The following is a 16643-nucleotide window of genomic DNA, read 5'->3' as shown; positions in this document are numbered from 1 at the left end:
CAATCAGACTGCCTATCTGATGTGGAATCATAGATTATGGATTCTAGTCATTGTGGATACTGTGGCTGCAGAGGATTATTCCGTTGTGGAATTCCTCCTGCTGCTCCATCAGTAGGTGGATTCGGACAATTTCTATACATATGTCCCTCTCTTCCACAGTTCCAACAAATCAGGGGACCACGTGGTGGCCCTCCCTGTCTGTGCTGCTGTTGTGGTTGCCATGGTCCTTGACGTTGTGGCTGTCCACCTTGTCTATTTTGCCATGGCTTTTGGGGGCGTTTGCACTGCTTCTGCTGTCTTAAGTTACCCTGTTGGTAATATATTTCATCATCTCCGTGTGCTACATACACTCCTTTGTTGCTGTTCCTGTCTTTTTCTGCTTTAAGACTTCTTCTGCATGACAACAGTGGGTGTGTGTTTCTTCCAGTGTGCCTGTTGGCAGTCCAATCCAATGTTTCTGTATCCAAGCTTTTATATCCTTGTTGGAATGTTGGATCAGAGCGTTTTTCAATTGTTGTTCATACACAGGTGTTCCTGGCAATATGCCACCGTGGACCCTAAATACACTCTCAAATCTGCATCTAAACTCTGTCCATGGTTCTCCTTCTTTCTGTGTTGTCCTGGTAATTTCAGTGTAATTTATTTTTGGTCCTAACACACCTTTTGCTCGTGTAATCATAGCTTTCACTCGTGTTTGCAAGACTGGATCATCATGTGGCAACGGTACGCCATCCTGGTCTGCAGGATTCCAGTCTCCGCGTATCTGACTCCATTTAGGGCCACATGCTTTCATCCACACCTGTTGGACTTCAGGTCCACTAAGGTGGTAAGAACTTCTAATGTTTTCTATATCCTGCATAAATCCCTCAATATCGACATGTGGCGATGGTATCATGTCGACTGCTGCTTTGATATCATCAGCATTCCATGTTCGATATACGAGCATGGTTGATCGATGTCCTGCTGTTCCTGCACGAGGATTTGGTACTTCTATCATAGGATAGGCACCTCCCTGGTCACTGTGTTCCACCATGGGAGGGGCTGTAGGCACTTTCGCTTGACTGCGTGTTTGTGGTTTTTCTGTTTTTTCTGGTTTTTCACTTTTTACCTTAGGTTTTACTGCTAAATCATACTGTGGTGGCGGTACATCGTCATCCTCTGGTAGAGGAGATAAAGGTGTTGTTGTCACCGACGATCCAGCCGGCGGTGGTTGTTGAGGCTGTTCTGATTCTCTGTGCTGAATTATCACATCTTCTTCTGCCTTACCTACAGCTTTCTTTTTCCTTGCTTTCTCTAATCGTCGCTTCTCTGCTCCCTTCCGTCTGTTCTCTGCTTCCTCCTCCCAAAATGCCACTAAATCTGCCCCTACTTTCTGCATCTTTTTCTCATCACCTTTATGTTCCTGTTCTAACTCCTTCTTCAGCTTCTGTATACTGATCAGGTTCAGTCGTCCGTCAAAGTCATGTTTATTTATCCAGGTCTCCAATTTCTTTATTGCTTTTGGATTTTTTGCTTCCATAAATTTCCAGTCGTCAGTTGATAAATTTTCCTTATTTTTAGACGTCTTACCCCCCATTTTTATTATCCCTTGTTATAATCTGGACTTCAGACGGGGGCACACCTAGGGTGTTCTAAATCTGAAGTTTTCACACTTTCTTTGGACGTGACAATTAATTTGCCGTCGTGTGGTTGATTCCTTTCACCTCCCCGTAGGAAGCGGAATCACTTGCCTCTGCATCCACACACACGGTTGTCACTAACGTTGTCCAAAGTATTACACTTTCACCCAGTTATTCTATTTACACTTACACAAAACACTATTTACACATAAAAACACTTTTTAATAACCGTACGCGTATTCTTAGGCCAGGGGAGCTCGCCCTCCCGTGAAATTTAACTAATGTCCTGCATTAGGGGACTCCGCCGTCCCTGCCAGATTTAACTGCCTTTTTACAGTGCACGTATTTCTACCCGGGATTTCCTTTACGTATTAAAACAGAGGAGTCCGTACCCTCCTTCGGAATTTAACTACGTGCGTCCCTCGCAACCGTAGAGGAGTCCGCCCTCCTCGCGGATTTTAACTGCTTTACATTAACAGACGATTCCACGCCATCGCTTACGGAGTTTAACTGTTTATGTGATCTGATCACCACTCACTCAGTACTGTTACAAAGAAATTCTACTCACTGACTCGACCTCCTGTCTGTCTTCTTCGGGAAAATCTCGTCAACCAGACGATGCCAACGGTGGTCGACAATTGCAGACACGATCAATCGATCAGACACGATCAATCGATCAGACACGATCAATCGATCGGACCTTGGCCAAGGATTTACGTCTGGACTTGACGACCTCCGCCGGACACCTCCGGTGTTGTTGAGCTCCCGGACGAGCCCCCAGTCAATGTTGGGTATTTTCTCCTCCAAACATTCTTAAAACCTTGATAAGACAAACAGAGTCAAGAACCACCAGTGAGACAGAAAGTCAAATTTATCACGTGCGGAGTGCAGTCAGGCTGTACACCAAGGCTACACTAAAGTCTGTCCTGCTCTCCCGCTCTTTTTATTAGAGAGGCCCTCATCACATAAAAAAACTTGTCCTAAGGGTGGGGGAAGGATGACGCAAGACAAGTTTCTTCCCGTAACCTAAACACATACGTCAATAAGTGCAGCTGTAAGGAAAAACAGTTTCTTTCTTTTACTCTTATTGTCGAAGGTCAGCACATCTCGTTCGTCTGTTGCAGTTATCAGCTGTTCTGCATCTGCCTGGAACACTAAGCATCACATCACAACAGTCAAAACAACCTTCAGTTCTTTTACTCCCAGTTCAGCCTGACCCCGTCATGCTTCACTCCCAGTCGTTAGCGGCTACAAAAACAAGTTGTATAATAATAATAAGTACATCCAGCTCTTCATTCCCAGTTCAGATTGACCCCAGCATGCTAAAACAAGGTTGAATAACACGTACATTCTCAGGGTTAGGTGCAAAACAGCACAACACCGTTCTCATGAGAAAGAAGACAAAGGTACAAATGTTTAACAGTGATAACATATATACAAAATCTTTAACAGTTGGAACAACAGATAATGCCAAGGCATTCCATGTTGTCGAACTCAGCTCTGGCAATGACGAGACTGGCCAGGTCAAGATGGCTTGAGGGTCAGTGGTGCCGATGTGGTGCTTTACTCCATGCCTGGCGACAGAGGATGAAAAGGTCAGCTGTGTGAGTGCAGAAAATTCTCCAAGAAGGAGATGAAACATATCAGCATGCAACAGCATACTCGACAGTCTGAAGGAGTCCACACCACTGAAAGTGTAGCTGTATGAACAAAAGGTGGTGGCGTCAATGAAGCGACAGTTTTCAACATCCACCAGTAGTCCATAAGGGCACAGAAAATCCATGCCCAGGAGGGGGGCAGCGATTTTAGCTGTGATGAAGTCCCAGCTAAACCTCTAGCCACCAAAACACGTCAACATGTCAGGTGCCAGAAGTGCGTAAGGGGTCGCTGGTGGCTTCTAGGGAGGGCCAAGCCCATCTGCTAGGTTGTTCAGTCTTGAAGTGGGCAGAATGCTTTTCTGCGCACTGGTGTCACACAAGGAACAGAACTCAAAGATGGTGTCCTGGATGAACAGCAGCCTGGAAGTGTGGCTGATGCTTATGGCTACTACTTAGCACTGGCCCTGACATTTCCCTTCCCACTGAAGCTGCAGGGTGATTGGCTCTTGATCCAAAATTTGGCATGGCAGAAACATAGGCCGAGTTCAAAACACTGCCGAGGCAAAACATTTGCCATCGTCATGGGTATTGCATCACCTTACATCGGTGCAAGTGTGTGAAAGGCATGGTGTGGGTTGTTCGTGGCAGTGTGGGCAGGGATCAGTGTGGTAGCAGCCATGCCGTGGTGTTGACCAGCCCAAAAAAACCTGTCTGCTTCCTCTGTCAGTGATGGTGGTGTTGGTTAAAGCTGCACACACCTGAGGAGGGAGCTGCTGCAATAAAAGGTGGACAAAGAGGAAATAAGGACTGTGCTTCCCCAGGAGATCTAACATCCTGTCTGTTAGCTCAGAGGGTTTGCCGTCCCCTAAGCCGTGCAAAGAGCATAGCCTGCTAGTCCTCTCAGCATCAGGAAGTTCAAATGTCTTTAACAGGTGAGTGTTGAGAGCTAAATACTTATCCACTGCAGGGTGATTTTTCAGGAGACTAACCACTCCGGTCGCTGTAGAACTTCTGAGGGCCGACATCACATAATACTATTTCGTGTCATCCGTGGTAATCTCATGCAGTGCAAACTGCGTCATTGCTTGAGCGAACCAAGCCGAAGCCGATGACTCCCAAAACTTAGGAAGCTTCGAAGACACAGCGTTTGCCATCATGATTGTGTTGGAATGTCCTTCAAAAATGTTCAAAGATAAACACTGGGGTCACCAGTGTGGGAATTGCAATGGACGGACAAAGATGAGACAATTTCCCATGTTGACAATGCAACGATGTGTCGTTTATTCTTTTTTCTCCAGGTTCAAAAACTCACACACTTCGGAACAAAGCTTGACCCCGCCTATTAAAAACATAGCAGTCCTAGCACGAAAACATCAAAGAGACAGCGTCTCTGTAACTTTGAACAAGACACACATTGATGTGTGCAGCACATACCTCAGCGCATTGTTAAATGTAGAACACAGAACACACTAACCACAAATGATAACTGGGTATGGTGAATTGCATCCACAATGTCTATTACATATTGAATTGTGTCTGCTACAGTACTGAAAACATTAAAACTGCAACCTTCAGTACTGTTGCTGCTGGGAGCAGCCATGTTGGATTGTGAACTCGGAGTACATGGGGTTTGTGCTAGTTGATGAGCTGAAATTCTGACTTCAGGGTTTCTGTTCTTGGGGGTGCAGAACTGGGAAATTCTGACCACAGAGTGCAAATGGAGCATGCGCATGTGTGCCAGTTGTAGAGGTGAACATGCTTATGTGTGAGTGTTAACTTCCTGCTGCATATGTGGAGATCAGTACAAGATGGTCACCTGGTTTGTAGTCCATTCATTTCAGACATAAGGTTAATAATTTTTTTGGTTTGTTTTTTTGTTTTTGTCTAAACACAACAATATATATTTATATATATTTAATTAAGTTATTAGAAGAAAGAAGCAGTGACTTTGACAACATGCAGGGCTAAGTTATGACATAATAAGTATTGCGTAACTATAATTTATTACAATTCAGGCACTAACACTAAGGGACTCCAGGTTTTCAGTCTTTCAAGGTCCCCATATTCAGCATGCATTTGGCATAGTTCTGGTATCAGTGATGGCTGTGTTAACTGGTGTTACGGTGTTAACATTAACATTGTTTCAACATAAAATAAATGATTTTGTGGCCTTCTACACACAAGTCATCATGGGTAGGGGTCAGGGGTTACACTGTAGAAACAAACCAATGAGGCCATCAGATTTGTCACAGATCTGAATGAGCGTGATATTTTCTTATCTGGCTATGTTATCATCGATTTTTGCAAATTATGGTAGAGAAAATGCTGGATGAGGTGAAATGTTGTTAATGCATAGAAGTATTTTGTATGAGCAAGGGGTCTGAAAACCAGCAAAATGAGGGAGGAACCAGTCCTTGTTAGTAATGCGTGGTTCAGGGTTTTTAAACACCCACATACTGAGGACTCAGGCCACTGGAAAGGCACAAAAGGGCGCCCACAGACAGGTGGGGTCCTGTCTAGAGCCCGACCGATATGGATTTTTTGAGGCCGATGCCGATAACGCTATTTGGATGAAAAAAATGCCGATAATCGATAAATCGGCTGATTTGCCGATAGCCGATAAATCAGCCGATATTATTATTATTATTTTTTAAATGAATAAAATGTTCTTTTTCGGACCCTTAATGAAAAAGGTATGAGCTAAAAGCTGAAGCTTTGTCCTCATACTGATTAACTTTATAACAGAGAAGAGTTTTCAAGTTCAAAAAATGCAAAAATGCAATTGGAGCTGTTAGGGGGCTATTCCAACGGGCCAACTCGTAAGATATCACTCCTGAAAACGATCTTTGCCATATCACGTGAGGTAAATCTGCCCTACGATTGGATTTTGGAAAACCATGTGACGGAGAACCAGTTCCAATTGGGCACTCACATTGCGCACGTCATCACACATCTTCTATGAGGAGTACCAAGATGGCCGATGGTGGATTGAAATTCCGCGGAGTTAACTTGTCAGCAAAAAAAAAGTTTCTATCTCATATCATTAAAAAGTTATTTACAATTTAGTAAAGCTTGGTCCCAGACATTGTATATGACAGCGTCAGCCCCAGAGGGTTAATGGCGAACGGCAGTAATTCCCAGAACCCTTCCGGATGACCAGTGAATCGGAATGTTTCAATCTCTTAGCAGTAAACGAAAGTTTTTCATGCTAGAAATAAGGTCTACACAACGTGGGCTTAATAAAAAGCATGACCGACACAATGAAGCACATTTGACACATTACTACATAAACTGAGTTAATCAAACTGAGTTGAACTGAAACGGGAGAAATGTGGGGTGAATGTAATCACAAAGTTATTACAAACAACATCCTTATAAACTTACTTGTATGCTTTTGTCAGCCGATCAGTGCAGTGTGACGGTGAACTACGGGCCGGTGATGAACACACTTAAGCAGGGGTGTAAGCAGCTCTCAGTTGAATGGAGTCAGAGCTCCATCGACTGGACAAACGGTGCAAGGACATTTTACATTGCTGACACAAACATTATTTCAGTAACTGTTCTGTTTATGAGAAATTATCGGGATTCTATCGGCAAAATTTCGGCCGATAGTGAGTACTTTGAAAAGGGCTTATATCGGCCGATAATATCGGCCGGCCGATATATCGGTCGGGCTCTAGTCCTGTCTGTGGCAGATACATAGTGACTTTCAACAGGTGAGATTTGACTGATTCTCTGCCTGTGTTGTTGCCATTCATGATCCAAAATGATTCCATGGTGTGGTGGATGTGGCAACGTGTGATACCATGGTCCTATACCTGACCTGATCTGATTATTAAGCAGTTGTGTATTTATTATGCTGAAATTTTATTTTAGAGGTTTATAATGGGAATTTTGTATAAAATGTAATGCATTTAATAGAGACGGTGTCACTAACAAAAGAGAGGAGGCACACCTGGAGGTTGCGGATCTGAAGATGTTGTGATTCTCTTTTGGAGTGACGAGAATGGACAGGATTACGAATAAACATATCAGAGGGGCAGCTCAGTTGGGACACTTTGGAGACAAAGTCAGAGAGGTGAGATTGAGATGGTTTGGACGTGCAGAGGAGGGACCCAGGGTATATAGGGAGAAGGATGCTGAGGATGGAGCCACCAGGCAGGTGGAGAAGATGGAGGCCAAAGAGGAGGTTTATGGATGTGATGAGGGAGGACATGCAGATGATTGGTGTGACACAGGAAGTTACAGAGGACAGGGTGAGATGGAAACAACTGATCTGTTGTGGCGACCCCTAATGGGAGCAACCAAAAGAAGATGTAATCAATCAATCAATCAATCAATTTTTTTATATAGCGCCAAATCACAACAAACAGTTGCCCCAAGGCGCTTTATATTGTAAGGCAAGGCCATACAATAATTATGTAAAACCCCAACGGTCAAAACGACCCCCTGTGAGCAAGCACTTGGCTACAGTGGGAAGGAAAAACTCCCTTTTAACAGGAAGAAACCTCCAGCAGAACCAGGCTCAGGGAGGGGCAGTCTTCTGCTGGGACTGGTTGGGGCTGAGGGAGAGAACCAGGAAAAAGACATGCTGTGGAGGGGAGCAGAGATCGATCACTAATGATTAAATGCAGAGTGGTGCATACAGAGCAAAAAGAGAAAGAAACAGTGCATCATGGGAACCCCCCAGCAGTCTATGTCTATAGCAGCATAACTAAGGGATGGTTCAGGGTCACCTGATCCAGCCCTAACTATAAGCTTTAGCAAAAAGGAAAGTTTTAAGCCTAATCTTAAAAGTAGAGAGGGTGTCTGTCTCCCTGATCTGAATTGGGAGCTGGTTCCACAGGAGAGGAGCCTGAAAGCTGAAGGCTCTGCCTCCCATTCTACTCTTACAAACCCTAGGAACTACAAGTAAGCCTGCAGTCTGAGAGCGAAGCGCTCTATTGGGGTGATATGGTACTACGAGGTCCCTAAGATAAGATGGGACCTGATTATTCAAAACCTTATAAGTAAGAAGAAGAATTTTAAATTCTATTCTAGAATTAACAGGAAGCCAATGAAGAGAGGCCAATATGGGTGAGATATGCTCTCTCCTTCTAGTCCCCGTCAGTACTCTAGCTGCAGCATTTTGAATTAACTGAAGGCTTTTTAGGGAACTTTTAGGACAACCTGATAATAATGAATTACAATAGTCCAGCCTAGAGGAAATAAATGCATGAATTAGTTTTTCAGCATCACTCTGAGACAAGACCTTTCTGATTTTAGAGATATTGCGTAAATGCAAAAAAGCAGTCCTACATATTTGTTTAATATGCGCTTTGAATGACATATCCTGATCAAAAATGACTCCAAGATTTCTCACAGTATTACTAGAGGTCGGGGTAATGCCATCCAGAGTAAGGATCTGGTTAGACACCATGTTTCTAAGATTTGTGGGGCCAAGTACAATAACTTCAGTTTTATCTGAGTTTAAAAGCAGGAAATTAGAGGTCATCCATGTCTTTATGTCTGTAAGACAATCCTGCAGTTTAGCTAATTGGTGTGTGTCCTCTGGCTTCATGGATAGATAAAGCTGGGTATCATCAACATTTACTTTTTGCCCGGACACTTCTGTTCTCAAAATAAGTGCTGTATAGAAGTTACATATAGCTTGAAATGCGCTTGTCAGTTTCTCTCATTTCCAAAACCCAGGTCTGGTGGACACCATTGTTCGTGACTTATTATCTCTCAATTATGAGATTGTATGTCACAACTGTGCCACGTTCTCCCATAATTATGATACTAACCAAGTCAGACATCCAGTTCATTGTTATGTGAATAAGCACAATCTCCACAATTGTATTTTGTATAGCATGTTGTATACTCATCATCAGAGTAAGTTTGTTCAGCTTCTCCCTTTATGCTTGGAGTTGCCACAGCAGATCTGATATGGATCTGCATGTTGATTTGATCAGTTATAATGTTGATGACAAGTAAGATTTCTTTATCATAAGAGTTAGATTATGAAAGTTAAAAAAATAATCTTAAATGACAACATTATGAACAAAAAAATTATTATTTTGTTTACATTCTGTGAACAGTTATGGAGTCTTATTGGTTAAACTGTTCATGGTTGACTTCAGAACCTAAAGTAGATTGCATAAATATATTTCTAAAGATTAACATCCAGAAATGTTCTGTTCATTGTGGGAATTAATTACAACAGGCAGCTGAAGCTGAAATTTTCTCTGTGCTGTGTTCCAGCCATGTTAAATCTGGGTCACTGCACTGCATGAAATTTTTCTCTAAAAGAAGTGTCTAATTAGTGTGGAGGCCGTTTTGGAGCTGTCAGGGGTTAACATAAATTTTAGATTTATAATTTTATTTTAATGCCAAAAAATAAGAAATAATCTTTTATTCCAGCACTACCTCAACATAACTTCAATCTTCTATGTTTCTACATTTGGTTACATTTGATCAGTTTTGTCACTACTGTTACAATTATTGCTATAATCAGTTTGAGCAGAACCCTGAGATGCAGGTCAGCCATGGCAACAAAGGTGAGTTTCCAAAAACCCAAGAACTTTTAATAACCAAAAGGAATAAGCAAAAACAACATACACAGTTCCTCCTGGAGCCAGCGTTTTCTCCACCTTTTTCCGTCCCCGCCCGTGCCCCCAGTCATCTCAGGTGAGGGCGGAGACAGAGGACACTGGCCAGTTTTGCTGGTTGCGGTGGAGTGGGGGACCCTGGTGTTGATGGACTGGACTGAACCCCTGGAGCTCGGTCCATGGGCTGGAGTGCGGGAATGAGGAGTGTCCAGGGGAAGGGCAAGGACAGTGTGCAAACTACTGATGGAGTGTCTAACAGCTGTGAGAGCAATCTACCTGGAGACCAGATTGTCTAAAACGGCTAGCTGCAATTTTGTTAACAATTTATTGATGGTGGCTGTGAGGGAACAAAGAGTCGTGTTGGATTCTGCATGACTCGATGGAAATCATGAAGTCCTAAGTGGATTTAATGAAAATGTGCAAACCAGGTATATCTGGAATGGAAGATGTGTCGGCAGGTGACATAGGCATGGCCAGGATGGAAGACTGGAGGTGTCGAGGTCTGAACTGCACTGAAGGTCCTGGGGGGTGTGGCTAGTGGTTTTCACTATGTAGGGACTCCGGTGGTCAAGATTGCGGGAATGAAAAAACCCCACTGGGTCACAGGCCCAGTGCGGGGGGTTGTCAAGGTCAAAAAGACCTTCTAGGGAGTACAGTTCTGGGAAGAAATCAAAAGCCCATGTATTTACATCCAACATGTCCCAGGTCTGGTTCAAAAATGCCCTTCTTTTCTTAGGTTTGGAGCAACATGAAAAGAATTAAAGCAAAGTCTAAATTGTTCACTGAATGTGTTAGACGTAACCATGTCGGGAGCTGCCCGCGGGGTTCTCTGTTGGCGGATCCATTCTGTTATGATTACTGATCTAAACAGTTCCAGTTGAACCCAGAGATGCAGGTCAGCCAGGGCAACAAAGGTGAGTTTCCAAAAACCCAACAAGAGATGACCAAAACAAGACAAACAGGTGCAGAGAATTCACAAACCAAAATACAATGTCTAACCCTGACAGAGAGTGGAGGTATTCCAGGTGGTGAGACCGTGAGGAGATAACAAAAAACTGCAGATGACAAAAAGGAGTGCATAACAAAATAAATCCAAGATACTTACAAAAAACCCAAAAGGACAAGAGAATACATGAACATGACACCATAAACACTCAAGACGGGTAATGAAAAGCAAATGGACCTGCAAAGCAAAGACAAACAAAAGTAAATTAAATAACCAGACTAATGAGCAACAAGTGCAGTAATCATGACAGACAGAGATGTGAGGAACTAAATGAACACAAGGGGGTGGCAATACCAAGACATCCACAAGTGACTGAACATAACACAAGACCATGCATGACACATTACCAAAAATACACCTTAAGTAATAAATGCAAACCCAAAGACATAACTGAGCCACTCTCAACATAGAATAATCAAAGAAACCAAAGACACTAGAAAATAACCAAAATACATAATGAACTTACACGAATGGAAACACAAGAGTCGACAAACATGAGAGGGGGGTGGGGGACGTCAGGATCATAACTGAAGAAGGGGAGAAATCATAAAACTACAAACCAACATCGAACTCAGGAGTAATCAAGGGCAACAGGAAGACACAACAAGACTGACAGGTGAGGACACAGGGGTGGAACACGAGGGACAAACATGATCATCACACATGACAACTGACACAGACCTCGGACATGAAGCAGACATCAGACACACCAGACACGGACGATGGGCGGAGGCAACATGCATGACACACATATACACAGGAAGCGGGAAGACCGGTGCGCGCACACACATGCATACACAAAACAAAAGACTAACAGCAGGAGACTGACAGGAACAAGAGGCACACCCACATGCCAGGACAGAACGCCACATCAAAGACAGACTAGATCAACACGTATGACGATAACGACATAACGTAGAGACAAAACTCAAACTGGGACTAACAGAGCAAGCTCACCACAACTACAACATGTTCAAAATCAGTTAGTGCAGCATTAGCTGAGACTTATTTACATTCCTCCATAGTACAGCAGACAAGATGGCTCACAAAGGACCAGGAAACAAGCTAGTAACATCTCTGTACACTCTGGACACACACGGTTTAAACTCCTCCCCTCTGTCGATGTTAAAGAGCTCTGTACATCAAAACAACCAGACATAGGAACAGTTTCTTTCCACAGACCATCACACTGATGAACAATTTAACCTGCCAAAAAAAACTCACTAATTCATATACCTCATGTACAACTTAACTTCAGTCTGTTTGTTCAGTCTTATTACACATTTTATTTTACTTGCACATTTCATTTGCACTGTGAATTATTCAGTGTTTAGTATTTCTACATGCCGTAGACAGGGTGCAGCTCAAACTGAATTCAAATTCCTTCTGTTCTTGTGGATACTTGGCAAATAAGGGCTATTCTGATTCTGATAACAGTTCCAAGTATTTCTGTTGTTTAAAGTGTTCAGAGTGATGAAGACCACCTGGTGCCAGCAGCATTTGTAAAACACAGTGTTTCTGACAAGTCAAAGTCTCTGCAAGTGCTTTAATAAATGTACCCTGCTTATATTACAGCTCTGGTACAATTGTGTGTCACAATAGTTACGCAGGTTACTGCATAAAAATCATAAGTGCATAAGTGTGTCTCTGCATCTTCAAATGTGGGTGCCACAGATGTGACTTGATTGAAAGGGATCAATACTCTTCTAGTATTGATCTTCTAGTGGTATCTTCTAGTCCTCACCTCTAGTATATAGTAGTACAGGTGAACTCAGTTTTGACATTTATTAAAGTATAATAAAGTGGATATTGCTGGTATTATGAGGTTGATAGTATATCCCAACTTTATAAAATATGTAGGCTATGGTTTGTTGGATTATTTTACAATAAAACAACCAAACTACCAAATTAAATAATTTCACATCGCATCATCGTCTATGCTGTTTTGCAGAAAGTTGGCAAAACTATTTATAAAATCTTACTATGTATTCCCTGTGATTATTCAAACATTGAGTGGGACCACAAGATTTCCATGTGGAACTCACAAAAAAAAAAAAAAAAAAAATTACTTCATATTCAACTGCAGAGTCCATGGACCCCTGAGTTAATGAATTGTGCTTGTTTCTCCTTCCACCCCAGTGCAGTAAATCATGTGGATCAGGCCACAGACGGCGAGCATTGAAATGTGTGGATCATAACCAGGGAGAGGTCCATGAGATGTACTGCGTCAACCAGATTAGACCCCCGAGTCTGGAGCGTTGTAACACCCACGCTTGTGACTTTCTCTGGGTCACAGGAGAATGGACTGAGGTAAGAGACTTGATTTATGTTCCCATCAAAATGGAAACATGATTTTTTTGTTGTTGTTGTTGACTTATTTTGTTTCTAGAAATGTGCAGTATTTTGCAAAAGCTGTTGGCACTCTACAATTTTTAACACAAATGAAGTGTTTGATTACCCTGCTGCCACTGAGCAGGATGTTGTAATCACTCCTGTGTGGGTGTGTGGGTGTGTGTGTGTGTGTGGGGGGGGGGGGGGATCTGTCTACTTTTTTAAAGCAAACTTTGTGTGACTATTACTTGGCTTTAAGGTGTCCAGGTGATTTACTTTTGGAACAGATTGGTCAAAGGTAAAGGTCAAGCAAAATACAGCCTATAAAACATGTTTACTATATCTCTGTTATCAGTGGGGCTAGAGATTTGATCAAAAGCTCATATCGTTCTGTAAAATATTTGTGATCACTTGTATAAGTGAATACATGAATAAGTCATAAAGAAGACATAACATGAAGTCATGTACAGTGAGGCAAAAAAAGTATTTAGTCAGCCCCTGATTGTGCAAGAGGTAATTTTCAACATAGGTACACTTCAACTGTGAGAAACAAAATGAGAAAAAAAAATGCAGGAAATCAAATTGTAGGATTTTTAAAGAATTTATTTGTAAATTCTTTTTTAGCGATGACGAATGATGTGTAAAAAATTTGACCGATGCAACTGCATCGGTCCAAACCGGTCTGGATCCGGGCCTGTTAATGGCATCTGTTGGAGCTCATTATCTGTATAAAAGACACCTATCCACAGCCTCAAATAGTCAGACTCCAAACTCAACCATGGCCAAGACCAAAGAGCTGTCGAAGGACACCAGAAAGAAAATTGTAGATGTGCACCAGGCTGGGAAGAGTGAATCTACAATAGTCAAGCAGGTTGATGTGAATAAATCAACTGTGGGAGCAATTGTAAGAAAATGGAAGACATACAAGACCATTGATAATCTCCTTCGATCTGGGGCTCCACACAAGATCTCATCCTGTGGGGTCAAAATGATCATGAGAACGGTGAACAAAAATCCCAGAACTACACGGAGGGACCTGATGAATGACCTGCAGAGAGCTGGAACCAAAGTAACAAAGGCTATACACTACGCAGAGAGGGACTCAAATCCTGTAGTGCCAGTGTCCCCCTGCTTAAGCCAGTATGTGTCCAGGCCTGTCTGAAGTTTGCCAGAGAGCATATGGATGATCCAGAAGAGGACTGGGACAATATAATGTGGTCAGATGAAACCAAAATAGAACTTTTTAGGAAAAACTCAACTACGTACTCATGTTTGGAGGAAGAAGAATGCTGAGTTGCGTTCCAAGAACACCATATCTACTGTGAAGCATGGGGGTGGAAACATCATGCTTTGGGGCTGTTTTTCTGCAAAGGGGACAGGACGACTGATCTGTGTTAAGGGAAGAATGAACATGGCCATGTATCATGAGATTTTAAGCCAAAACCTCCTTCCATCAGTGAGAGCATTGAAGATGCAACGTGTCTGGGTGTTCCAGCATGACAATGATCCCAAACACACCATTCAGGCAATGAAGGAGTGGCTCCGTAAAAAGCATTTCAAGGTCCTGGAGTGGCCAAGCTAGTCTCCAGAACTCAACCTCATAGAAAATTTGTGGCGGGAGTTGAAAGTCCATGTTGCCCAGCGACAGCCCCAAAACATCACTGCTCTAGAGGAGATCCGCGTGGAGGAATGGGCCAAAATACCAGCCACAGTGTGTGCAAACCTGGTGAAGACTTACAGGAAACATTTGACCTCTGTCATTGCCAACAAAGATTATGTTACAAAGTATTGAGCTGAACTTTTGCTATTGACCAAATACTTATTTTCACCATAATTTACAAATAAATTCTTTAAAAATCCTACAATGTGATTTCCTGGATTTTTTTTTTTTGTTCTCATTTTGCCTCTCATAGTTGAAGTGTACCTATGATGAAATTACAGACCTCTCTCATCTTTCTAAATAGGAGAACTTGCACAATCAGGGGCTGACTAAATACTTTTTACCCCACTATATAATAAATATAACACCTTACTTTTACTTATGTGTGGTCCTTCAACGCTCACTGCATCTATTTCTGACATTAAGTGTTCATAATAAATAATATAAAATTGTGTCTCAGTGCACAGTGTGCAGGGTCTTTATAAGCACTTTGATTGTGAAGGCTTTACAGATGACCCCAGAGTAGAGAACATCAACGGTCTGAGGTAACAGTTTTATTGAACTCAGTAGCAGCAGGTTGAGTCAGGATGCACAACAGGATGAGTCCCTGCAACAACATCATCTGAGAATACACAGAGAGGTTGATTGTGGACACAGGCAGGAGTTCAGTACACAGTAAGACGGTTTCTCAAACAGTGGTGTTCTTGATGGAATTAACAAGAGCAATTCAAAAAATAAATGAGCAGAGGGACAAAGCACAATAATTGAACGTACCAAGCGGGCGAATCAGGAAACAGCAGGCTGAAAGCATTAGACATGGAATGGCAGCATGGGTCAACAACTGTAATGCATGGAAAGAAATCAAGAACGCATGCAGGAGAGCAAGATAATCTGGCCCTGGAGTGTGGGAGAAGTGATGGTTAAATAGTGTTTGAAGCAATTAATGTGGAAACCAGGATTCACAGGAATGCTGTAGCCTGTGGAGAGGATGTAAAGTCACTGAAAACACAAAGACATGAGATGTCAAAGTAAAAGTATGGAGAATTACTAGGGGAGGTGATAGGTTAAGCATTGTGCTTCAGACCAGAGGATCCTCAGTTCAAAAAACCCTGCCAGACCAGAAAATCACTAAGGACCCTTGGGCAAGCTCCTTAATTCCCTAGTTGCTCCCAGTGTGCAGTGAGCGCCTTGATTGGCAGCACCCTAACATTGGTCTGTGTCAGTGTGTTTGTGTGAATGGGTGAATGTGAGGCATAATTGTAAAGCGCTTTGAGCTTCTGATGCAGATGGAAAAGCGCTATATAAATGCAGTCCATTTACCATTTACCATTCAGTTGCTAAGAGAAGAGAATTTCACAGAGCTCATGACAAATAGTTATCACACAGGAGAATTACTGGAAAGCATGAGGAGACAAATGTAAGATTTATTTATTTATTGTAGTTCATTAGGGTAGCCAATCACTGATCAAGACAAGTAGCAAATCTCATTCAAAAAATTCAAAAACAAACAAACATCCAAATAAACTTGTATTTCATTGTAGCTTGTGCTTAAAATTATTGTTAAAACAAAATGTAATGTAATTTATTTTAGAAATTCAGAACACTGCCTACAATAAAATGAAATTAAGTACATTTAAACATTAAAAATGGTCACACAGTTCACTGAGTTATATGTATTTATAAATTATTTATAAGATTTATAAATATTTAGCAGATTTTCACAAGTTGTAAAAATGTTATGCAAGTAATTACACTGAAAGTGTGTGCACAGTATTGTATAGATTCTAATCACAAATTTTGAAGGATTTTCCATTATGAACCTGACTGTAATGAACCAAG

General features: G+C 42.1%; 1 protein-coding gene across 1 annotated transcript in view; it reads left to right on the top strand.

The window, feature by feature from the left end:
- The window catches only part of LOC117507318 (A disintegrin and metalloproteinase with thrombospondin motifs 9-like), a 201385-nt gene that overhangs the window by 158719 nt on the left and 26023 nt on the right, over window positions 1-16643 (top strand). Inside the window, exon 31 of the mRNA XM_034167162.1 lies at window positions 12953-13123. Coding sequence (XP_034023053.1) covers window positions 12953-13123 — 171 coding nt within the window. The remainder of the gene's footprint in view (window positions 1-12952; window positions 13124-16643) is intronic.

The sequence above is a fragment of the Thalassophryne amazonica genome, chromosome 3 (assembly GCF_902500255.1).
Source record: "Thalassophryne amazonica chromosome 3, fThaAma1.1, whole genome shotgun sequence".
Lineage (NCBI taxonomy): Eukaryota > Metazoa > Chordata > Actinopteri > Batrachoidiformes > Batrachoididae > Thalassophryne > Thalassophryne amazonica.
Note: the sequence above shows the minus strand (reverse complement) of the source record. Positions and strands in the feature narration are given on the sequence as shown.